General features: G+C 39.5%; 1 protein-coding gene across 2 annotated transcripts in view; it reads left to right on the top strand.

Moving 5' to 3' along the window:
- LOC5511127 (stabilin-2) overlaps positions 1–25,452 on the top strand; it is an 82,069-nt gene that overhangs the window by 18,308 nt on the left and 38,309 nt on the right. For both annotated transcript variants that reach the window (XM_048729011.1, XM_048729009.1), the window contains exons 24-51: positions 140–298; positions 928–1,023; positions 1,569–1,664; positions 1,985–2,032; positions 2,512–2,651; positions 3,409–3,514; positions 4,325–4,399; positions 4,756–4,854; positions 9,723–9,821; positions 11,494–11,616; positions 11,957–12,085; positions 15,929–15,982; positions 16,129–16,188; positions 16,408–16,450; positions 17,193–17,345; positions 17,616–17,711; positions 19,077–19,125; positions 19,489–19,562; positions 20,003–20,134; positions 20,567–20,640; positions 20,722–20,796; positions 21,460–21,579; positions 21,804–21,851; positions 21,925–22,023; positions 22,601–22,744; positions 23,129–23,263; positions 23,608–23,667; positions 23,870–24,046. In XM_048729011.1, coding sequence (XP_048584968.1) covers positions 140–298; positions 928–1,023; positions 1,569–1,664; positions 1,985–2,032; positions 2,512–2,651; positions 3,409–3,514; positions 4,325–4,399; positions 4,756–4,854; positions 9,723–9,821; positions 11,494–11,616; positions 11,957–12,085; positions 15,929–15,982; positions 16,129–16,188; positions 16,408–16,450; positions 17,193–17,345; positions 17,616–17,711; positions 19,077–19,125; positions 19,489–19,562; positions 20,003–20,134; positions 20,567–20,640; positions 20,722–20,796; positions 21,460–21,579; positions 21,804–21,851; positions 21,925–22,023; positions 22,601–22,744; positions 23,129–23,263; positions 23,608–23,667; positions 23,870–24,046 — 2,763 coding nt within the window. The remainder of the gene's footprint in view (positions 1–139; positions 299–927; positions 1,024–1,568; positions 1,665–1,984; positions 2,033–2,511; positions 2,652–3,408; positions 3,515–4,324; positions 4,400–4,755; positions 4,855–9,722; positions 9,822–11,493; positions 11,617–11,956; positions 12,086–15,928; positions 15,983–16,128; positions 16,189–16,407; positions 16,451–17,192; positions 17,346–17,615; positions 17,712–19,076; positions 19,126–19,488; positions 19,563–20,002; positions 20,135–20,566; positions 20,641–20,721; positions 20,797–21,459; positions 21,580–21,803; positions 21,852–21,924; positions 22,024–22,600; positions 22,745–23,128; positions 23,264–23,607; positions 23,668–23,869; positions 24,047–25,452) is intronic.

The raw sequence follows: 25,452 nt of genomic DNA, 5'->3' as shown, positions 1-25,452 counted from the left end.
TCTTTTTAAAGACTTAAAAGTCTTCAATATGACTGGTCAACATTTTGAAAGCTTTCTGTGTTTTGACTGCGAGCTACTATGTGTGTTGTAAGAAATACATCATGTTCTTTTGCTTTGACGATTTCTCCACCAATTGCAGGCAATCTGCAAACGGACCGGACCTAATATGAACAACTGCTCATGCGCAAATGGTTTCCGTGGAGACGGCATCGAATGTGTACCCATCGACCCCTGCCTAGAATCGGATAAGGGAAGTTGTCATGACAACGCTATTTGCAAATACACTGGCCCGGGGCAGGTACGCAGTACTGCAGCAACTCCAGCTCCATGTGAGCATTTTGCGATAGTTCAGTTGTACGGGCGTCTTTTCGCAAGGTTTGAGAGCCCTTATTTGAATCTGGGGCAAATGAGTTAATGTTGACTAATTTCCTTAAGCCTGATTCACACGTCACACTCCTGCCGTGCCGAATCCAATTGTATCAACACAAATACATTGACTCTAACATTAATTCAGGCGTCGCCCTATGTCGCGCTCACGCTTGCGAGTGGTAAAAGTTGACTTGATGTGGAGTTTCTGTTGCACAAATCAAAAGATATACCGTAATTGATTCGGCACATCAAAAGCTCGACGTTTGAATCGGTATCGTGCTTTTTCCGTTCAGCACGGATGGTGCGACCTGCTCAGCGACTTGTCGAGCTTAATTGACTAAGATGTCTAACTGTTCATGTGCGCAATCCAAACAATTAGGTTCGGCACGGCAGAAGCGCGACGTATGGATTTGGCTTTATATAAACTGCGGTGAATTATAAGTGCGTTTTGCGAGTACTAATTGTAAATTACGGTCTTTATCTCTAATGACTATTGTTCAGCCTTATATAAAGCGCTAAATAGTGATACAAATTAAACCCTTTTTCCCTCTCTTCCAGAGCATATGTGCCTGCAATGCAGGGTACACTGGAGATGGGAGAGCCTGCGTAGAGATCAACAACTGCCTTGTCAACAACGGTGATTGTGCCTCAAAGGTAAGTGACAAGAAGCATTTTAGTATTTACTGGAATGAAGGGCCATACCTGATATCGATACAAAGGGGCGTTTATTTTTCGAACTATCTATCTAATGTCCGAAGCTTTGGGTTGAATTATCAACTGCTGTTAATTCTGCACAAAGATTCTGTGCGTGGGCTTATTTTGCTTAGGTCTAATCTATCTGATAATATCTAATTTGAGGAAAAGAAACGATGCCTAATTTTTTATAGTATTCCTTCCCATCTTGCTTGACCTTTTCCTCTCACGATCCTGTTTTATTTCTATAACAAGTATCTATTTGTCTTGGGTGCGGACGTTTGTAGCTAGTTTAAGTTAAGTTTGATGAATGATAAAAGGTTTTAGTAAATCGACACAGATTGGCACAAAAGTGTTTACTCAGCTTATGAAGTTTGTTGTCCTAGGCCTACTGTACTACTTAGCTTATGGAGTTTGTTATCCTAGGCCTATTGTACTACTTAGCTTATGGATTTTGTTATCCTAGGCCTACTTTACTACTTAGCTTATGGAGTTTGTTATCCTAGGCCTACTGTACGCGGACCGGTCCTGCGACCCATAATTGCACGTGTAACTGGGGATATGCCGGTGATGGTTACACATGCCTTGCTTCTGTTGCTACGGTGAGAACACACATTTTCTTAGAGGAAAGTTAACGTGACGAAACTTCGCCCTTCATTGGCTCAAAACATGTCACGTGACCCTAATTACTAGATTTCATTGATCAAATAAAACGCGGATTTGAACTTGATCCCCATGGAGCTAAAGCAAAGCGTTCCTGGGAGAGCGATGGCGACTGAAGTAATTTTCCTTTATGGGGTGTCTGCTCCATCGTGTAGGCTAAGTTGGACACCCCCCCACTGCCGGATTACGGATACGACACTACACAACACCCACTGCTCTTACAAGTGATAAGTGAGAAGTGATGTGTGTTTGTCTTTAGGTCGTGGAAGAGAATGCGAACCTTAAAGAGTTGTCCAAATTTGTTTCGGTAAGTAGGTGGCATATTTAGCTCCTGTTATTGTGAACAAATTGATGAAATGTTGTGGAAGATTTTATATTCGTAACAGCGATTGGTCTTGATGAGTGTTAGTAACAAGGAACTAAGCCCTTGTTGGAGATAATCATATAGCATTATGTGTACTAACTGAGTAATAATCGAGGCACTTTGAAATAGACATATCGCGCTTTGTAATACTTTGTAATATCCGGGACACTTTTAAATAAACACGATGCACTTTTTAATATCTGGCGTTCTTCATAGGAATTAGCACACTTTAAATTGAAATTGACGCACTTTAAAATACCTGGTGTACTTTGGTATAATTGGCGCACATAGAAATGAACTAGACGCACTTTTTAATATCTTGTGCACTTTGTTATATTTTGCCCTGTAAACTTGACGCTCTATTGGGTGTAAATAAACTGCCATTATTTACTTACAACGTTTACATCTACATTAACCTCCAGAAAACGAACCTCCGCTACTACCTGGCTAGCGCGCCGCTTATGACGCTGTTTGCGCCCTCATCTGCAGCGATAGCCTCGATAGCCAGCGATGACCTTGCGTATTGGAGCGCATCATCCGACCGTATGGAATACTTGATCAAGTAAGGTTTTTACATAATTATTCATACTTAGTCCTAATTAGTAAGTTAAAAAATAAATAAAAATTGCCGTAATGATTTGAATAAGCACCCGATGCGCTTATTTGATTTTTTTGGGACTTTGGGGGTTGCGCTTATTGGAGAGAAGGCGCTTATTGGGTAGAAGGGGCTTTTTGGAGAGGGGGCGCTTATCTCATTTCGGCAAAATATAGCACAAAACTTTATTGGCGGTTAACTGAAACAACAGTAAAAATTCTGTAAGACTTAAAACGGCTCATGGAAAGGGTTTTCATTGTTGATAAATTGGTGACAATGTAAGCATGGGTAAAAACCACTGAAGTGCCTAGCTGCATATTTTAGCCAAGGCATTACTTCAGACTTAGACGCAGTAGCGGTGGCTAATATATGCAGCGAGGCGCTTTAGTGTTTTTTACCCATGCTAACATGCGGGCTTGTCGCGTAGTCGCGAAGCCGGTTGACGACAACGTTTTGTCAATCGTCTGTATAGCTCTCATTGACCGAGTTCCGAGGTCGTACGGGTTCGCGGGCCATAAAACTCTGGAAAAAAAAGTTACGGTCCAAGCGAACGAGGACCATAAGGTGTTTATTATACAAGGTTTTGAGAAACGATTTCATCATCGCAAAGTGTTGCGTCGTTTCTAAGCGACCGTGTATGTGTGGCCCACCGAATCGACCAATGACAATGATGAATAGACACCACCGTGTTTATATGATTAATTATTTTATGGGCTGATTGCAGATATCATATTGGTAATTCCTCTTACTCTGTGGCAATGCTGAGGAACATCTCTGTTGTACCTGTACTAAACGGACGGATACTGAACTTGACGTATACGAACTTTCAGGTTAGAGCTATACATCCTTTTGAAGAGCCTTACCTTTGTTACACCACACCCCTTTAAGAGTATTACATTTGTTATTGCATCCCTTTAAGGGCATAACCTTTGTTATTGCATCCCTTTAAGAGTATTACATTTGTTATTGCATCCCTTTAAGGGCATAACCTTTGTTATTGCATCCCTTTAAGAGCATAACCTTTGTTATTACATCCCTTTAAGAGCATTACCTTTGTTATTACATCCCTTTAAGAGCATTACCTTTGTTATTACATCCCTTTAAGAGCATTACCTTTGTTATTACATCCCTTTAAGAGCATTACCTTTGTTTTAACATCCCTTTAAGAGCATTACCTTTGTTATTACATCCCTTTAAGAGTATTACATTTGTTATTACACCCCTTTAAGAGTATTACCTTTGTTATTACATCCCTTTAAGAGTATTACATTTGTTATTACACCGCTTTAAGAGTATTACCTTTGTTATCACATCCCTTTAAGAGCATTACCTTTGTTATTACATCCCTTTAAGAGCATTACCTTTGTTATTACATCCCTTTAACCACATAACCTTGGTTTTTACATCCCTTTAAGAGCATTACCTTTGTTATTACATCCCTTTAAGAGCATTGCCTTTTGTTGTTGCCCGTTTTTGTCGATTCTGTTGCTGTATTTATTTTTTGTTGTTTTTGTTTCGTGGATGTTTTTCTTATACGTTGTTGCTGTTCTTGATATTGTTGCTGCTGCTACTGTAATGCTACAGTTGTTGTCCTTCCCTATTCTTACCTTCATAATAATTTAAATATTTTTTTACTCTAGATTGTTCTAAACGACGTGGCAGTCATCCAAAGCAACATCAGTACTATCAATGGAATGGTTTATATTATCAACAAGGTACTCCGCTCTTATTAGAGAAAAACGACAACGACATAGAAATTTGAGAATAAAACTAAAATTAGAAAAGCCAGACATGAAATGCACTATAATACATCTCCGACGTTTTTCGCCAAACTAAAAAAAAACACGTTTCACCGTCTAATACTGTCTAAACAGAGGTATTTGCGCTGTACACCGAACGATTTTTTTTCGATTCCTTTTCTTACTTCATTGAATGATTTTGGTTACTACTATTTAACCGATGTTTCCCATAATGTTTTTTTTTTAAGATTTTAATTACAAGAAGCCATTTCAGTAATATCTTATCCAGGTAAAATCGTGTAGAGATTTAAATGTTTTTTTTATTCCCTCAGGTTCTTATACCGCCTAGACTATTATCACCCGTGTTACCCACAGTCAATGAGCTGCTACAAAACACGCCTTCTCTCAGCGACCTTTATAACATCTCAAAGGTACACACCCACTCTTAGCGACCTTTATAACAATTCAAAGGTACACACCCACTCTCAGCGACCTTTATAACATCTCAAAGGTACACACCCACTCTCAGTGACCTTTATAACAATTCAAAGGTACGCACCCACTCTCAGCGACCTTTATAACATTTCAAAGGTACACACCCACTCTCAGCGACCTTTATAACATTTCAAAGGTACACACTCACTCTCAGCGACCTTTATAACAATTCAAAGGTACACACTCACTCTCAGCGACCTTTATAACATCTCAAAGGTACACACCCACTCTTAGCGACCTTTATAACATTTCAAAGGTACACACCCACTCTCAGCGACCTTTATAACATTTCAAAGGTACACACTCACTCTCAGCGACCTTTATAACAATTCAAAGGTACACACTCACTCTCAGCGACCTTTATAACATTTCAAAGGTACACACCCACTCTCAGCGACCTTTATAACATTTCAAAGGTACGCACCCACTCTCAGCGACCTTTATAACATTTCAAAGGTACACACCCACTCTCAGCGACCTTTATAACATTTCAAAGGTACGCACCCTCTCTCAGCGACCTTTATAACATCTCAAAGGTACACACCCACTCTCAGCGACCTTTATAACAATTCAAAGGTACGCACCCACTCTCAGCGACCTTTATAACAATTCAAAGGTACGCACCCTCTCTCAGCGACCTTTATAACATCTCAAAGGTACACACGCACTCTTAGCGACCTTTATAACATCTCAAAGGTACACACCCTCTCTCAGCGACCTTTATAACATCTCAAAGGTACACACCCACTCTCAGCGACCTTTATAACATCTCAAAGGTACGCACCCACTCTCAGCGACCTTTATAACATCTCAAAGGTACGCACCCACTCTTAGCGACCTTTGTAACATTTCAAAGGTACGCACTCACTCTTAGCGACCTTTATAACAATTCAAAGGTACACACCCACTCTCAGCGACCTTTATAACATCTTAAAGGTACACACTCACTCTCAGCGACCTTTATAACATTTTAAACGTACACACTCACTCTCAGCGACCTTTATAACATTTCAAAGGTACGCACTCTCAGCGACCTTTATAACATTTCAAAGGTACGCACTCTCAGCGACCTTTATAACATTTCAAAGGTACACACGCACTCTTAGCGACCTTTATAACATTTCAAAGGTACACACCCTCTCTCAGCGACCTTTATAACATTTTAAAGGTACACACCCACTCTCAGCGACCTTTATAACATTTCAAAGGTACACACCCTCTCTTAGCGACCTTTATAACATCTCAAAGGTACACACCCTCTCTTTGCGACCTTTATAACATCTCAAAGGTACACACCCTCTCTTAGCGACCTTTATAACATCTCAAAGGTACACACCCACTCTCAGCGACCTTTATAACATTTTAAAGGTACACACCCACTCTCAGCGACCTTTATAACATTTCAAAGGTACACACCCTCTCTTAGCGACCTTTATAACATCTCAAAGGTACACACCCTCTCTTAGCGACCTTTATAACATCTCAAAGGTACACACCCTCTCTTAGCGACCTTTATAACATCTCAAAGGTACACACCCTCTCTTAGCGACCTTTATAACAATTCAAAGGTACACACCCACTCTCAGTGACCTTTATAACAATTTAAAGGTACACACCCACTCTCAGTGACCTTTATAACATTTCAAAGGTACACACCCTCTCTTAGCGACCTTTATAACATCTCAAAGGTACACACCCACTCTCAGCGACCTTTATAACATTTCAAATGTACACACCCTCTCTCAGCGACCTTTATAACATTTCAAAGGTACACACCCACTCTCAGCGACCTTTATAACATCTCAAAGGTACACACCCACTCTTAGCGACCTTTATAACATCTCAAAGGTACACACCCACTCTCAGCGACCTTTATAACATCTCAAAGGTACACACCCTCTCTTAGCGACCTTTATAACATTTCAAAGGTACACACCCACTCTCAGCGACCTTTATAACATCTCAAAGGTACACACCCACTCTCAGTGACCTTTATAACATCTCAAAGGTACACACCCACTCTCAGCGACCTTTATAACATCTCAAAGGTACACACCCACTCTCAGCGACCTTTATAACATTTCAAAGGTACACACCCACTCTCAGCGACCTTTATAACATTTCAAAGGTACACACCCTCTCTTAGCGACCTTTATAACATCTCAAAGGTACACACCCTCTCTTAGCGACCTTTATAACATCTCAAAGGTACACACCCTCTCTTAGCAACCTTTATAACAATTCAAAGGTACACACCCACTCTCAGTGACCTTTATAACATTTCAAAGGTACACACCACTCTTAGCGACCTTTATAACATTTTAAACGTACACACCCACTCTCAGCGTCCTTTATAACATCTCAAAGGTACACACCCACTCTCAGCGACCTTTATAACATTTTAAAGGTACACACTCACTCTCAGTGACCTTTATAACATTTCAAAGGTACACACTCACTCTCAGTGACCTTTATAACATTTCAAAGGTACACACCCACTCTCAGCGACCTTTATAACATCTCAAAGGTACACACCCACTCTTAACGACCTTTATAACATTTTAAACGTACACACCCACTCTCAGCGTCCTTTATAACATCTCAAAGGTACACACCCACTCTCAGCGACCTTTATAACATTTTAAAGGTACACACTCACTCTCAGCGACCTTTATAACATCTCAAAGGTACACACCCACTCTCAGTGACCTTTATAACATTTCAAAGGTACACACCCACTCTCAGCGACCTTTATAACATCTCAAAGGTACACACCCACTCTTAGCGACCTTTATAACATCTCAAAGGTACACACCCACTCTCAGCGACCTTTATAACATTTCAAAGGTACACACCCACTCTCAGCGACCTTTATAACATTTCAAAGGTACACACCCTCTCTTAGCGACCTTTATAACATCTCAAAGGTACACACCCTCTCTTAGCGACCTTTATAACATCTCAAAGGTACACACCCTCTCTTAGCAACCTTTATAACAATTCAAAGGTACACACCCACTCTCAGTGACCTTTATAACATTTCAAAGGTACACACCACTCTTAGCGACCTTTATAACATTTTAAACGTACACACCCACTCTCAGCGTCCTTTATAACATCTCAAAGGTACACACCCACTCTCAGCGACCTTTATAACATTTTAAAGGTACACACTCACTCTCAGTGACCTTTATAACATTTCAAAGGTACACACTCACTCTCAGCAACCTTTATAACAATTCAAAGGTACACACCCACTCTCAGCGTCCTTTATAACATCTCAAAGGTACACACCACTCTTAGCGACCTTTATAACATTTTAAACGTACACACCCACTCTCAGCGTCCTTTATAACATCTCAAAGGTACACACCCACTCTCAGCGACCTTTATAACATTTTAAAGGTACACACTCACTCTCAGTGACCTTTATAACATCTCAAAGGTACACACCCACTCTCAGCGACCTTTATAACATTTTAAAGGTACACACCCACTCTCAGTGACCTTTATAACATTTCAAAGGTACACACCACTCTTAGCGACCTTTATAACATTTTAAAGGTACACACCCACTCTCAGCGTCCTTTATAACAATTCAAAGGTACACACCCACTCTCAGCGACCTTTATAACATTTTAAAGGTACACACTCACTCTCAGCGACCTTTATAACATCTCAAAGGTACACACGCACTCTCAGCGACCTTTATAACATCTCAAAGGTACACACGCACTCTTAGCGACCTTTATAACATCTCAAAGGTACACACCCACTCTCAGCGACCTTTATAACATTTTAAAGGTACACACCCACTCTCAGCGACCTTTATAACATCTCAAAGGTACACACCCACTCTCAGCGACCTTTATAACATCTCAAAGGTACACACGCACTCTTAGCGACCTTTATAACATCTCAAAGGTACGCACCCTTTCTTAGCGACCTTTATAACATCTCAAAGGTACACACCCACTCTCAGCGACCTTTATAACAATTCAAAGGTACACACCCACTCTCAGCGACCTTTATAACATCTCAAAGGTACACACCCTCTCTTAGCGACCTTTATAACATTTCAAAGGTACACACCCACTCTCAGTGACCTTTATAACATCTCAAAGGTACACACCCACTCTCAGCGACCTTTATAACAATTCAAAGGTACGCACTCACTCTCAGCGACCTTTATAACATTTCAAAGGTACACACTCACTCTCAGCGACCTTTATAACATCTCAAAGGTACACACCCACTCTCAGCGACCTTTATAACAATTCAAAGGTACGCACTCACTCTCAGCGACCTTTATAACATTTCAAAGGTACACACTCACTCTCAGCGACCTTTATAACATCTCAAAGGTACGCACCCTCTCTTAGCGACCTTTATAACATCTCAAAGGTACGCACCCTCTCTTAGCGACCTTTATAACATTTCAAAGGTACGCACCCACTCTCAGCGACCTTTATAACATTTTAAAGGTACACACTCACTCTCAGCGACCTTTATAACATTTCAAAGGTACACACTCACTCTCAGCGCCCTTTATAACATCTCAAAGGTACACACCCTCTCTCAGCGACCTTTATAACATTTTAAAGGTACACACTCACTCTCAGCAACCTTTATAACATTTCAAAGGTACACACTCACTCTCAGCAACCTTTATAACATTTGAAACGTACACACTCTAACCGACCTTTATAATATTTCGGTGCGACCCTCAACTCTCTATTTTTTCATCATTTATTCATCCCTCTACCCACCCAAGACACATTAATATGTGTACTGTGTTAAACAGATATTCAACCTTCTACCAACCTTGGAGGCTTGTGATGGCTGTACTATCTTTGCGCCTTCTAACCAGGCTTTACGGAGGTTCTACCTGAAAAACAACCTGGTGAATATCTATCTACCCAACCACATATCAGGGAATATCTACTCAGGGCTATTTCAGGGAATATCTACCTAACACTATATCATGGAATATCTACCTAACACTATATCAGGGAATATCTACCCAAGGCTATTTCAGGGAATATCTACCTAACACTATATCAGGGAATATCTACCCAAGGCTATATCATGGAATATCTACCCAACATTTTATCAGTGAATATCTACCCAGTATCAGGAAATATCTACCCTAGGATATCCACCCAAGGCTATATCAGGCAATTTCTATCTGATCGTTTATGAGGGATATCTACCCGACTCTCTATCTCATGGGACTCTTCCTTATCAACTATTTTTTTAAATAACCTTTTCCAATTTCGGCTACCTTAAGGGTGTTGGGACATTTTTCTGAGGGCCGTTGCTAGGAAAACTTCAAGACGTTATAAACCACCAAATATTTGTGAAATGGAATGAATAAGGTATGGCATTATTGTTTATGAATCTTCGCCATCAGGCGATGACATCCTCACATGACGTCACAATAGAAAAAGCTGTTGAAGTATCTGCAATGATAAATGTAGCTTGATAACATTATTCATGAGGGTGCCTACAAAGTTACATTGCGTTTTCGATTCTTCTAATAATAAAACTTTCGCACAATTTTAATTTTAATTTTTCCTCTTATTTTTCCAATTATCCAAATAATTTCTTTAATTTTTAAAATATCGGAAAATCGATACGTAGTTTTGTAGACGGCAACAAGGTGAATATTCTTTGCCTATAAAAATCGCTATTAGTGCACTCTTCTCAAAGATTATAGAGTTGGAAACGCAAACCGGAAGTAGAGTTAATCTTCGCATGCGCAATTGAGTATTGCGATAAAGCCTGGTTACAAATGCGAATGCTGTGAAAGAAATTTGTTATCAAAATATTGACTATTCTCTCGCTTTTTAACAGTGAAACATGCATTGAAATAACATTTTATTGGCTCAAATCAACACTTCAGGTCGCTTAGTAGGTGCCCTAGGTGAAAAATCATGCTTGCTTATTTTTGTTTTACAGTATTTTACAGTATTTGCTGTTTTATTAGGTTTTTCTCGATAGTTTTGGCGTTTGTTTTCGAGGCTAGGAATGTCGCGCGCGCGTAAATTGTTTTCCCGCCATTCGATTTCCCCGTCTATAAGTGTAAAGTTTCCGGATGATGGCACGTGCGCCTAACAACCGAGTCATTAAGTAACGATAAATGTCCCAACACCCTTAACCCTCTAATGGAATATCAGAACCAACCCTTAGAGGGTATGCCAAGTCAAACTTTCATACATGTTAGATAGCTGGATGTCCTTCCACCATGTTACAAACTACGTTATATGAAACTCTCCAGGCGCTAACACACTTTATGAACATCATGTGAAGTAGATTATTATTATCATTATTATTAGGTATCCTCATTTGCCTATACGCTTTCGAACTTAGGTCCCGGTGCTTACCTTTCTATGGAAAATAATCTCGATGATATATTCGATATAACAGTGCAATTTTGTGGTCCCTTGACAATCGTTATGTCGAGTTTCCGTTGTAAATAGTAATGACAAGATGTTTTGAGCTCTCACTTTGAAGATACTTAGATATTAATCAGGTATTCCTTTTGCCCAACATTTTTTTCCTTCCTGCCTTAGACACCAACGATTCTCAAGTACCACGTGGTCCCTCAATACATCAGCATTAAGAGCGTCTACAACGGCCAGCAGTTTAGCACCTACCTGGGCAGGGATTACCTTATAAGGGTCACTCTCAATGACGTAAGTCACGCAATCATCCGTGGCAATCATGCACAGTCACGTGGTCGTTAGAAGTGTCTAAAACAGTCAGCAGTTTAGAACATACCTGGGCAGGGATTACCTTATAAGGGTCACTACCAATGACGTAAGTCACGCAATTAGCCGTGACAACCATGCACAGTCACGTGATCATCAGGGTAAGCTCGTTGGGATACTATCAAGAGCGTATGTGATCACACTCACAGAATCATTAAGAAAGAACGTCACACAATCATAAAAACGTATGCTTTTATAGTGCGATAAAGCATTTTGTAGACTTTATACCACGTAAATAGAGCTGTGACAAAAAGCTATCCTTTAGTTTAAGGTGAATGGTTTCCAAGTGAACGCTACCATGCTGCCAGCTCGTAAGGCGGTGATCTATGTCCTTGATGGTGTGCTGGTGCCCACCAAGAGCCAGTGTAATGAGTACAACACCATTACGAGATATGTAAGTGACATGAGGGAACACAGCCATCCCTTACTATAGGAAGTTTACACCCATATTTAGTAACCTCGGTTTAATGAACTCTAATCAGGAGACTGGTCTTGTCCGGCCGTGATCTAATAAAAATAAATGTGATTTAAAACATCTAACTGATTTGATTTTGAAACGCATTCGTGTGGATTAAGTGTGGGATCAACATCCTAAAATGATGTTTGTCCAACATTAGACAGATTACACTAGTAGCTAAAAAAGTATAATTATAAATTTGAATAACACTAAAAAGAAAGCGCTATTCAAATTCAATAATCATACTTCTTCGTCTCATAACAAGCGCTACCAGCCACAACACTTTGTTGCATTTTTTACAAGATTACACTAGCTGTCTAACATCAATGATGCATTCTTATTAGTAGATTACACTAGCTGTCTAACATCAAAGTTGCATTCTTATTAGTAGATTACACTAGCTGTCTAACATCAATGACGCATTCTTACTAGTAGATTACACTAGCTGTCTAACATCAATGATGCATTCTTACTAGTAGATTACACTAGCTGTCTTACATCAAAGATGCATTCTTACTAGTCGATTAGACTAGCTGTCAAACATCAATGATGCATTCTTGCTAGTAGATTACACTAGCTGTCTAACATCGATGATGCATTTTTGCTAGTAGATTACACTAGCTGTTTAACATCAATCATGCATTCTTACTAGTAGATTACACTAGCTGTCTAACATCAATGATGCATTCTTACTAGTAGATTACACTAGCTGTCTTACATCAAAGATGCATTCTTACTAGTAGATTACACTAGCTGTCTTACATCGATGATGCATTCTTGCTAGTAGATTACACTAGCTGTTTAACATCAATCATGCATTTTTACTAGTAGATTACACTAGCTAACATCAATGATGCATTCTTACTAGTAGATTACACTAGCTGTCTTACATCAAAGATGCATTCTTACTAGTAGATTACACTAGCTGTCTTACATCGATGATGCATTCTTGCTAGTAGATTACACTAGCTGTCTAACATCAATGATGCATTCTTACTAGTAGATTACACTAGCTTTCTAACATCAATGAAGCATTCTTACTAGTAGATTACACTAGCTGTTTAACATCAATGATGCATTCTTGCTAGTAGATTACACTAGCTGTCTAACATCAATGATACATTCTTGCTTTAGTAGATTACACTAGCTGTCAAACATCAATGATGCATTCTTGCTAGTAGATTACACTAGCTGTCTAACATCAATGATACATTCTTGCTAGTAGATTACATTAGCTGTTTAACATCAATGATGCATTCTTGCTAGTAGATTACACTAGCTGTTTAACATCAATAATGCATTCTTGCTAGTAGATTACACTAGCTGTCTAACATCAATGATGCATTCTTGCTAGTAGATTACACTAGCTGTCTAACATCAATGATGTATTCTTACTAGTAGATTACACTAGCTGTCTAATATCAATGATGCATTCTTACTAGTAGATTACACCACTAGCTGTCTAACATCAATGATGCATTCTTACTAGTAGATTACACTAGCTTTCTAACATCAATAAAGCATTCTTACTAGTAGATTACACTAGCTGTTTAACATCAATGATGCATTCTTGCTAGTAGATTACACTAGCTGTCTAACATCAATGATACATTCTTGCTAGTAGATTACACTAGCTTTCTAACATCAATAAAGCATTCTTACTAGTAGATTACACTAGCTGTTTAACATCAATGATGCATTCTTGCTAGTAGATTACACTAGCTGTCTAACATCAATGATACATTCTTGCTAGTAGATTACAGTAGCTGTCTAACATCAAAGATGCATTCTTACTAGTAGATTACACTAGCTGTCTAACATCAATGATGTATTCTTACTAGTAGATTACACTAGCTGTCTAACATCAATGATGCATTCTTACTAGTAGATTACACTAGCTGTCTTACATCAATGATGTATTCTTACTAGTAGATTACACCACTAGCTGTCTAACATCAATGATGCATTCTTACTAATAGATTACACTAGCTGTCTAACATCAATGATGTATTCTTACTAGTAGATTACACTAGCTGTCTAACATCAATGACGCATTCTTACTAGTAGATTACACTAGCTGTCTAACATCAATGATGCATTCTTGCTAGTAGATTACACTAGCTGTCTAACATCAATGACGCATTCTTACTAGTAGATTACACTAGCTGTCTAACATCAATGATGCATTCTTACTAGTAGATTACACCACTAGCTGTCTAACATCAATGATGCATTCTTACTAGTAGATTACACTAGCTTTCTAACATCAATGAAGCATTATTACTAGTAGATTACACTAGCTGTTTAACATCAATGATGCATTCTTATTAGTAGATTACACTAGCTGTCTAACATCAATGATGCATTCTTGCTAGTTGATTACACTAGCTGTCTAACATCAATGATGTATTCTTACTAGTAGATTACACTAGCTGTCTAACATCAATGATGCATTCTTACTAGTAGATTACACTAGCTGTCTAACATCAATGATGCATTCTTGCTAGTAGATTACACTAGCTGTCTAACATCAATGATGCATTCTTACTAGTAGATTACACTAGCTTTCTAACATCAATGAAGCATTCTTACTAGTAGATTACACTAGCTGTTTAACATCAATGATGCATTCTTGCTAGTAGATTACACTAGCTGTCTAACATCAATGATACATTCTTGCTAGTAGATTACAGTAGCTGTTTAACATCAATGATGCATTCTTGCTAGTAGATTACACTAGCTGTCTGACATCAATGATGCATTTTTACTAGTAGATTACACTAGCTGTCTAACATCAATGACGCATTCTTACTAGTAGATTACACTAGCTGTCTAACATCAATGATGCATTCTTACTAGTAGATTACACTAGCTGTCTTACATCAATGATGTATTCTTACTAGTAGATTACACTAGCTGTCTAACATCAATGATGCATTCTTACTAGTAGATTACACTAGCTGTCTAACATCAATGATGCATTCTTACTAGTAGATTACACTAGCTGTCTAACATCAATGATGTATTCTTACTAGTAGATTACACTAGCTGTCTAACATCAATGATGCATTCTTACTAGTAGATTACACCACTAGCTGTCTAACATCAATGATGCATTCTTACTAATAGATTACACTAGCTGTCTAACATCAATGACGCATTCTTACTAGTAGATTAGACTAGCTGTCTAACATCAATGATGCATTCTTCCGAGTAGATTACACTAGCTGTCTAACATCAAAGATGCATTCTTACTAGTAGATTACACTAGCTGTCTAACATCAATGATGTATTCTTACTAGTAGATTACACTAGCTGTCTAACATCAATGATGCATTCTTACTAGTAGATTACACCACTAGCTGTCTAACATCAATGATGCATTCTTACTAATAGATTACACTAGCTGTCTAACATCAATGACGCATTCTTACTAGTAGATTAGACTAGCTGTCTAACATCAATGATGCATTCTTGCTAGTAGATTACACTAGCTGTCTAACATCAAAGATGCATTCTTACTAGTAGATTACACTAGCTGTCTAACATCAATGATGTATTCTTACTAGTAGATTACACTAGCTGTCTAACATCAATGATGCATTCTTGCTAGTAGATTAGACTAGCTGTCTAACATCAATGATGCATTCTTGCTAGTTGACCTCCTATTATGCTAACACCTTCAACCCCATTTCCCCCATCTAGAGTTCCAAGGATTTACTTGTTTCCAACTAAATAATAATTTCGTGATTAGACAAACCTTTTTTTTCCATTTTTTAGACTAGCTGTACTCTTTGCTGGCTTGCTGATTGCCCAAGCTCATATCGCACAGTGGTAAGAAAAAAGTAAAAACACTCTGAAACTAATGGGGAACTGTTATCTGGAATTATTATTATTATTATTATTATTATTATTATTATTATTATTATTATTATTATTATTATTATTATTATTATTATTGTTTTTTCTCTTTTTTTCAGTCCGTAAAATCTTGCAGCGTTTTCTTCTTCTGCTATGCTACTTGTCAAAAAACCATTATGGTGAGGTCTTGTCTGGCATTGTCCTGATCCATTGCATGATCAGCTCCTAACTTCTCCCAATTTTACAAATGTTTGACGAAGTGATCACGTGACCAGTTTTCTATATCGGGATCAAACCCTACCTCCGCCACTAAACCAATGACTTAGGTTGTACTTGTTGGACAAAACTGTACTGTTTCGCTTTGAACTTTTCTTAATTTTACATTATTGTAATTTCAGACACCTAAGTGTTGCAAAGGCTTCTGGGGAAATGACTGCCAAGGTAAAGAATCAAACAAGATACAAAAATAAATCAGATTACCGTAAATTTTAATTTAATGATGTTTTTTGTATGGAGCGTTAACAGTATTAAGCTATGCGCACTTCACGAATGAAATAGAATAATCAGAAATTAACAAAATTGTAATCATTTAAGGTGACCAATGTTCAGATGAAAAGTAAAAGACAAAAATATTTTTTTCTCACTGTAAAGATTGAAGCTTTTTTTTGAAATTCTATGAATTTTTTTTCAACCTTGATTCACATTTTTAAACCTTGGCTCACTTGACACAACTGCACGGGTTTTATCATTAATTGTTTGTGTGAAATTATCCTGTATCTACCATAGCTTGTCCAGGAAATGTGACATTATCCTGTATCTACCATAGCTTGTCCAGGAAATGTGACATTATCCTGTATCTACCCTGGCTTGTCCAGGAAATGTGACATTATCCTGTATCTACCATAGCTTGTCCAGGAAGTGTGATATTATCCTGTATCTACCATAGCTTGTCCAGGAAATGTGACATTATCTTGTATCAACCATAGCTTGTCCAGGAAATGTGACATTATCCTGTATCTACCATAGCTTGTCCAGAAAATGTGACATTATCCTGTATCTACCATAGCTTGTCCAGGAAATATGACATCCTGTATCTACCCTGGCTTGTCCAGGAAATGTGACATTATCCTGTATCTACCATAGCTTGTCCAGGAAATGTGACATTATCCTGTATCTACCATAGCTTGTCCAGGAAATGTGACCGCGCCATGTCTTGGTAATGGCCAGTGTTCGGATGGGCTGAGGGGGAATGGGCACTGCAATTGCTCAGCCAATTTCACTGGGACGGAGTGTGAGAAGTGCATCCCTTCTAAATATGGAAAAGATTGCTCATCACGTAAGTCATCCTATAAATGTCTGATATGTGGTTTATCTTCCAATTACCGTTCCCTTGTCTTAATGACTTTTTTTAAAAAGCCGCCCCTGCTCTAAGGGTTCCCTTTCCCACCAAACAATAGCGACCTTAAGATTTACACCGATGACGGCTAGGACAACCGAAAAAGGGGTGTTCGCCATTGGCGTTCAATTTCAATTTTATTGTCGAATTCTCCTAGAAAAAAATAGTAGTTACTGTCCTCGAACAACACTTTTTTTTTCTTGTTTCTAGGCTGTCGATGCGTCAACGGTCGGTGCAGTGCGGGAAGGACTGGGGACGGCTCGTGCACATGCAATCACGGCTGGAAGGGGCAATACTGCAATCAATGTAAGTATCGGCACGACTGCTATACAACTGTGTCAAAGGACAAGGGTAATTCCGGGCCGTAACTCGAAAAAAAGCTTACTTTTATAGGAGTCATGGGCTTGAAAGAGCAATACTGCAATCAGTGTAAGTATCGACACGACTGTTATACAACTGTGTCAAAGGACGAGGGTAATTCCGGGCCGTTACTCGAAAAAAAAAAGCTTACTTTTATAGGAGTCATGGGCTTGAAAGAGCAATACTGCAATCAATGTAAGCATTTATAGGCCGTCATTTGTACTGTGTAATCGTCATGGGGTTGGCTGGCTATTCTGATTCTAGTATCACAGAGCTTAAAGTAAGCGACCACCCATCCATTCATATACATGGAAATATTTTTTTTTCTAATAGTTTTAACGGCAAAACGCGTATACAGGTGACAAATCTTTTGCAAAAAGACGTTTACAAAACAGCCGGATAGCGTCAGTTTGCGCTATCAGTTTTACCGATCTAACGTAAATTGGTTAAATTTTAATTCTGTTATCTAATCTTTATGTAGATCTTAAATTTGTTTTCTTGATTTTTATACTGCGATTTCGTCACTAAAAAATAACATAGGTTTGGCTGACAAGGGTTCTCACCGACGACAGGGTTCTTACCGATTCTTACCGATGCCTTAATCTAGATAGCTAGGTAGGTAGCCCACGAAATAGGTAGGTAGGTAGGTAGCCCACGAGATAGGAAGGTAGGTAGCCCACGAGATTGGTAGGTAGGTAGCCAACGAGATAGGTGGGAAGGTAGCCCACGAGATAGGTAGGTAGGTAGCCCACGAGATAGGTAGGTAGCCCACGAGATAGCTAGGTAGGTAGCCCACGAGATAGAAAGGTATGTAGCCCTCGAGATAGCTAGGTAGGTAGCCCACAAGATAGGTAGGAAGGTAGCCCACGAGATAGCTAGGTAGGTAGCCCACGAGATAGAAAGGTATGTAGCCCTCGAGATAGCTAGGTAGGTAGCCCACGAGATAGGTAGGAAGGTAGCCCACGAGTAGGTAGGAAGGTATCCCACGAGATAGAAAGGTAGGTAGGTAGCCCACGAGATAGGTAGTTAGGTAGCCCACGAGATAGGAAGGTAGGTAGGTAGCCCACGAGATAGAAAGGTAGGTAGGTAGCCCACGAGATAGGAAGGTAGGTAGGTAGCCCACGAGATAGGAAGATCGCTAGGTAGGTAGCCCACGAGATAGGAAGATCGCTAGGTAGGTAGCCCACGAGATAGGAAGGTAGCTAGGTAGGTAGCCCAAGAGATAGGAAGGTAGGTAGGTAGGTAGGTAGCCCACGAGATAACTAGGTAGGTAGCCCACGAGATGAAAATCACTGTTTGGTTATTTTTCAGCTGCTAATTACGCACAATGTCTTCCCGCCCGTTGTCACACCCATTCAACGTAAGTGCTGTGAACTACTTATGTCCTTCAGAATTTTGTTTAAATAATGAGACCAATAATAATTGATCGTCTCTCATAAAAGTTAAAGTTCTTAGGGGGGAGCGAACATGGAAGTTGAAAATGGAGGTCCGAGCGTATGCTCTCGGAAAATGTGTAAGACTCTAGAGATGAGTCTCATGTTCATACATTTGCTGAAACTAAAAGCACCGTGTTTTTGGATAGAAGTGGGATGGGGATGAAGTCTCAGCTCTCTTTGAAGTGACATCTAGTAAATGTAGTGCGATAAAACCCTTGTTTATTTACATCTGTACAAGGCTCGATCCCATGTCGACACCTGACAATTTGAATGTATTTTGTTTGCAGGTGTCGCGATGAGAATGGGGTCCCAAGGTGTGTCTGTGATGATGGCTACACTGGGAATGGTACTTACTGTCGAGGTGAGATTTAGTCCTATCTACATGCTTCTTTAGGTGACAGTGACCTAGCTCAGACCTGGGACTCGCTTCGCGCAAAGAGAGTCCTAGGTCTGGACTAACAGTGACCGTGATGACAGTGTCTTACACAATCTCTTTTTCTAAACTGTTGAAGACCACACCTTACAAAACAAAACTCTGCACTCGACATGGTTCAGCTGGAATGACTACGGACCAGGTCCGCTCGGTTTATACCCCAGGTCTCTCTTCAAAAACACCGTATCTTTCTAACTATACCATATATCATACTACAGTCTGCCTATCCCTCACTGAATCATTACTCTTAGCCATGTAATACTTTATTCTCTATCGCTATTTGCCACACCAAGCCACACACCGTGTGTTCACACTATTGCTTGTTGGTACCACGCATGCTTCGATTATAAATGGGACTTGTTTTTTAGTGATTCATCCTTGTGAGAAAAACAATGGTGGCTGTCATGATAACGCCATATGCTCTCGAAACCTTGTCAAGCCCTTTCTCGCAGTCTGCACGTGTAACCAGGGATACAGTGGAGATGGACAGTACTGCTATGGTGAGTAAAACCTTTCTGGAATAGGCTTCCCTGTACCTCACATGCGGTATAAACATGGTATGCAGTTGGTTGCGAGCCGTTATTGAGGGATCTTGTAAAAGGGATCTTAAAAGAATTCCAAAAATCCGAGAAAAAAATTAAAAGTGGGTAAGTGTGTTAAGAACCAAATCGAAAAAAAAAATTGAAAATTGGAAATAAAAATGCTGGTCTACATTTTCGCGCAACGTTGTCAATGATTGCAGCGCCACCTTGTGAATTGCAATTAAATGCGCGAGTAACTCTCCCCACGGAGGAAAGAACGGTAAAAGGTCCCGTATGTCATTAACGTCGCCATCATATCAATGGTCTAAAAGGCCAAGAGCGCACGGGAATTTTGTGATTTTCACTCCAAAAAGAGAACTTTATAAGATCCCTAAGCATATGTTTTTTTAGAAATCGATTTGTGCCAGGTGGACAATGGCGGTTGTCATGCAAATGCATTGTGCTTGAAGACGGGGCCAGGAAAGGTGGGTCCATATCAAATAACTTTTGATGTCACAGATACTGGACTGGTTGACTAAATTTTTATTACATTCGTTCTGATTTAGCGATCATGTCATTGCAAGGCAGGATACACTGGCGATGGCTTAACTAGCTGTACGGCTTTTAACCCTTGCGTCTTTGTAAGTAGTTCACATGTGCACGGATGATCGTGGTTGAAAGCAATTTTGTGGATTTTAAAACTTTCTAAAAGAACGCCCCCGTGCCCCCCCCTCCCATCCACGAAATAATACATTCCATAAAACCTAGAGAGGACATTTGCGAATCAAAATTATTGACATATAGTGATAAATGAAAAAAAAGGTAAGACATTCCACAAAACCTAGAGAGGACATTTGCGAATCAAAATTATTGACATATAGTGATAAATGAAAAAGAAAGGTAAGACATTCCACAAAACCTAGAGAGGACATTTGCGAATCAAAATTATTGACATATAGTGATAAATGAAAAAGAAAGGTAAGACATTCCACAAAACCTAGAGAGGACATTTGCGAATCAAAATTATTGACATATAGTGATAAATGTAAAAAAAAGGTAAGACATTCCACAAAACCTAGAGAGGACATTTGCGAATCAAAATTATTGACATATAGTGATAAATGAAAAAAAAGGTAAGACAGTCTTGAAAGACCTTTCCTTCCTCCTCGAGGTCTCCGATGTTCTCATGGTGGAGGGAGTATATTCTTGTGAATCAGTCAACAGTGTAGGCTGCTGCTGATGAGCTCGGGCGCTTCTTTTTATTGAACCTCTCAGAGCTTCAAATTCACTTTTGGTTTTCTTAGGACAATGGCGGATGTAGTTTGAGGGCCCGCTGTGAGGAGACTGGACCTGGTCAGCGGAAGTGCACATGTGCCGCTCCTTATGTCGGTGATGGCGTGACATGTAATGGTGACAGTATTGAGGTACGCGATGGAGGTCTGTGATTAAAATGACACCATTTTTCTCTTCTGTGCTGAGATCAAACATGCGCTATTTTCTGTAAATTTTATTTTCAAACCTATGTTTTGCCATTTGCCTGGATAACATTTACAACCAATCTTTGACCGATTTGGAACAGTGAAATGGTATATCATGTTTTTTTAATTTTTTTTTCTTTGTAATAATACTGTAATATTATCTGCATTAGGTTCTCCTAACAGACCCCGAGTTGTCTAAGGCGGCCGATCTCCTCAAGGTAAATCATGGAAATGCTTCATGACTATGCAACTACGCAGGTCTATTTCATAGGTCTTCTTTGTCTTTTTCAGGCAAATGGGCTTGACGACCTTTTTAAAACATCTACTTCTCTCACATTTGCCGCTCCGACCAACAAAGCATTTGATAAATTGACTCCGCAAACCAGAAAAGTAAGTACCAGGTTTACACAGACTCAATTATACACAGCAATTTGTTGTATTCGGCTGCATGTACATCCTCGGGGACCCAGGGAGTCGCGGAGATCGGGGACACTTGAAGCTCGCGTGAAAGAATGAGGGGGAAAAGTCTTATTTTTTCTTCTTCGCGCGCACTTCCGCTTCCGGTCACCGCGTCGCCCTGGGTACCCGAGGACGCTGTTTGTAATTTCTGTTTTATTTTATATTGGTATAAGTTAAGTCGCTGTTGTTGTTGCTGGGCTTATTCTATGCATTTACATCATGGATTTGTCGGGTCCTACGTCAGTCTGTAAAGAGATTAATTGGGGTTGACACCAAAAATATGTTCCATACTTTAAGAATTTTAGTAGTCGGGCCAACACTAAGTGAACGTTTGCCCGAAATATCGGCCCAGGTGTGTCTGTATTTAGTAGGTTTTTCCCTGTCATAAACTCTGCGCTTCTAAAAGCGATTTGAAGGCTCCAATCTCCCCTTTCCTCGACGAGTATTTGCCGTTTGTTGGTAAAGTAGAGTGACTTGTATGGTAAAAGTCGAAATTACATTCAAACAGCGTCGCAGTGTTTCTTCTCAAGCCAGCGTGGATCAGTATCTGCGATACCATATGGTCAGCTGCGTGCGCATGACCAATGAGACTTTACAGCGAGGTGGAGAATTCACGTCACTCCTGGGCCCGCCCATCTGGCTTATCAACAATGTGAGTATTTACAAGTCAAAGTGTGCTGGGCAGACTGAAAATGATAAGGGGTCATGTCAGATACTTTTCATTACCTATTACTATAGGGACTCGAAAATTAAAAACGTTTAAATGAACTATGGAATAATAGTTCATTAAACATCTTCTAGGATAGGAAGTATTACTCTGATCTAATGTTTGATATGATGACTTACTTACATGATTATTATTATTGCTATTATTGCTTTAAGTTCTACTATCTATTTTTACACCCAACATTTACATCATCATCATGATCATCATCATAATCATCGTCGTCGTCATCGTCATAATCATCATCATCATCACTTCTACTCATCAAATCCTCATAATTATGATTCCTAATGTATTAACATCACTCCCAAGGGATCCCAGTTGTACTTCATGGACTCGTGGAACAACACAGCATTAGTGACGCAAGTGTACGCCTCGTCCAATGGCTATGTGTTCAAGCTGAAGACCCTGCTGGAACCACCTTTACTTCAAACCAACTACCCACAGGTGAATTCCGCATTACGGATACTGATTGGTGGCCCCTGTCTGGGTTTTGCATGTAATAATTGTCAACATGCCACGTGTGCTGCCGTGTTTCTGCTAGTAAACCAATCAAAACTATTCTATCAGTCAAAAACGCTAATTATCGAATTTTCAATAATCAACCATCATGGAACTTTGACGCACACTGTGAAGTATCTGCGTGTTTGTCCTGTTTGTTATTTTGTATGATATCAGTTTTTGGAACAACTTTGAAATGCTTTTCCTTACAATGGTAAATGTAAAAACCAATGTATACCTTCTCATTTTATTTTATTTTGTTTTATGACATTTTATTTTGTGTTCTTTAGCTTTCTCTCCCTGATGCCGCTCAGAAATTGGGCTACTCACAGAGTGTCGATCTACTTAAGGTACGCTGGTTTTATTGTTACTTTTTTCATAAATTTATTCCTCTCGGAAAACAATCTTCAAACACTTAGGGGATTAAGTCATCACTTCTATTATGTCATTATATTATGGTTTAATCATGTTCTTGCAAATTTTACTCTTGGAACATACTCTTTCAGCACTTAGAGAATTTAGTTCATCACATGTCATTTTATTATGCTTTAGATGTCTGGCCTAGGCAGTCTTTTCAGCAGTCCCTATGGCCGTCCATTCCTGGTTTTCCTGGCCACTAATGGGGCCTTGAATAAGCTCCCCAGTGAGATGAGAACCCGACTAACAAGCCCTTCCCACATAGACGAACTGCGGAAATACAACAAGTACCACGTGGTTGAGAACGCACCGGTAAGATTTCATGGAAAATAAAATAAACTCTAGGTGCCCGACTAATGAAAGTCCTTTTTTGATAAAAAAACGTGAAATTTCCAACAAATTTATAACTCCATGTTCCATGAAATCTTTGTTCGAGTGTGTATCCTGAAAATTTAGAACCTTAGCTTTTTAAAGCTTTTAAAAGCTAACAAAAATTCTAAAAGCAGAAAAAGAAACATTGCTTCAGTTTCAAAGTAATCAAAAAATATTTTAAATCGTTGTTCATTTACCTGTTAATTTCCCAACCCTGACAACAACAACAAAATCGAAGAGACATTGCTTGTACGTTTGGCTAAGAGAGAAGTTTATTTGCCTCAATGCCCCCGGCACCCTCCCCCCCTGGGTACGGGCCTGTGAATAACTAAAATTTGCCAAATAATACTCCTCTACCATCGGGTGGGTGGGAAGGAAAGAAAAGACTGTCTAAAATACTAACGAAAAATAGTGCTTGCAACGAATACTATTGAATACAATTGACAGTATAGATGATACCCTTGAAACCTGGGAGAACTTGTTTAATAATGTGCTTGATAGCTTCTGTCCTTGAAGTGAAAAGCGCGTGTCACGTGAAAAACAAGCTCTGTGAGTAAACCAAGACGTGCTTGAACTCATGCCTATGAGAGATACACTTTTAAAAAGGGCACGGAAATCAAAAACGGCTGTGGACTGGTGTAGCTATAAGTCTGTCAGAAACAGGGACAACAACGCTATTAAGACTGCGAATGTACAATTATACAGCTCGTGCTTTGACGAACACCAAGGATATGCTAAGCAGATATGGAAGACCATCACTCCCTGGGGACAAGCAGACGAAATCTTCTGAACCGCTTAAAACAAATTATTATTTAATCACCAATTAATTATTTAATCACCATTTCGCATCAGTTGCTGATCGTCGTCGATAAGGGTACTCCCTTATATGGGCTATACGGGGACGTGCCGCTGGACAGGGTATGGTTTTTGACCTCTCTGTGCTAAACAGGGTATACATTTCAGGCCTCTCTGTGCTAAACAGGGTATACATTTCAGGCCTCTCTGTCCTTAACAGGGTATACATTTCAGGCCTCTCTGTCCTGAACAGGGTATATATTTCAGGCCTCTCTGTCCTTAACAGGGTATACATTTCAGGCCTCTTTGTCCTGAACAGGGTATATATTTCAGGCCTCTCTGTCCTGAACAGGGTATGTATTTCAGGCCTCTATGTCCTGAACAGGGTACATAATAAGCAAGGCTGTCCTAAACAGGGTACCGATTTGGTTGCCTTGCTAAAACTCGTAACCGCTGATCCCGCCGCCGAACTGATTGCCTTGCTTGCTCTCACGTGCTAACAGGATCCTAAAATTGAAGTTGTTGTCCTAAACAGGGTATGGTTTTTCAGA

Source organism: Nematostella vectensis, chromosome 1 (assembly GCF_932526225.1).
Source record: "Nematostella vectensis chromosome 1, jaNemVect1.1, whole genome shotgun sequence".
NCBI lineage: Eukaryota > Metazoa > Cnidaria > Anthozoa > Actiniaria > Edwardsiidae > Nematostella > Nematostella vectensis.
Note: the sequence above shows the minus strand (reverse complement) of the source record. Positions and strands in the feature narration are given on the sequence as shown.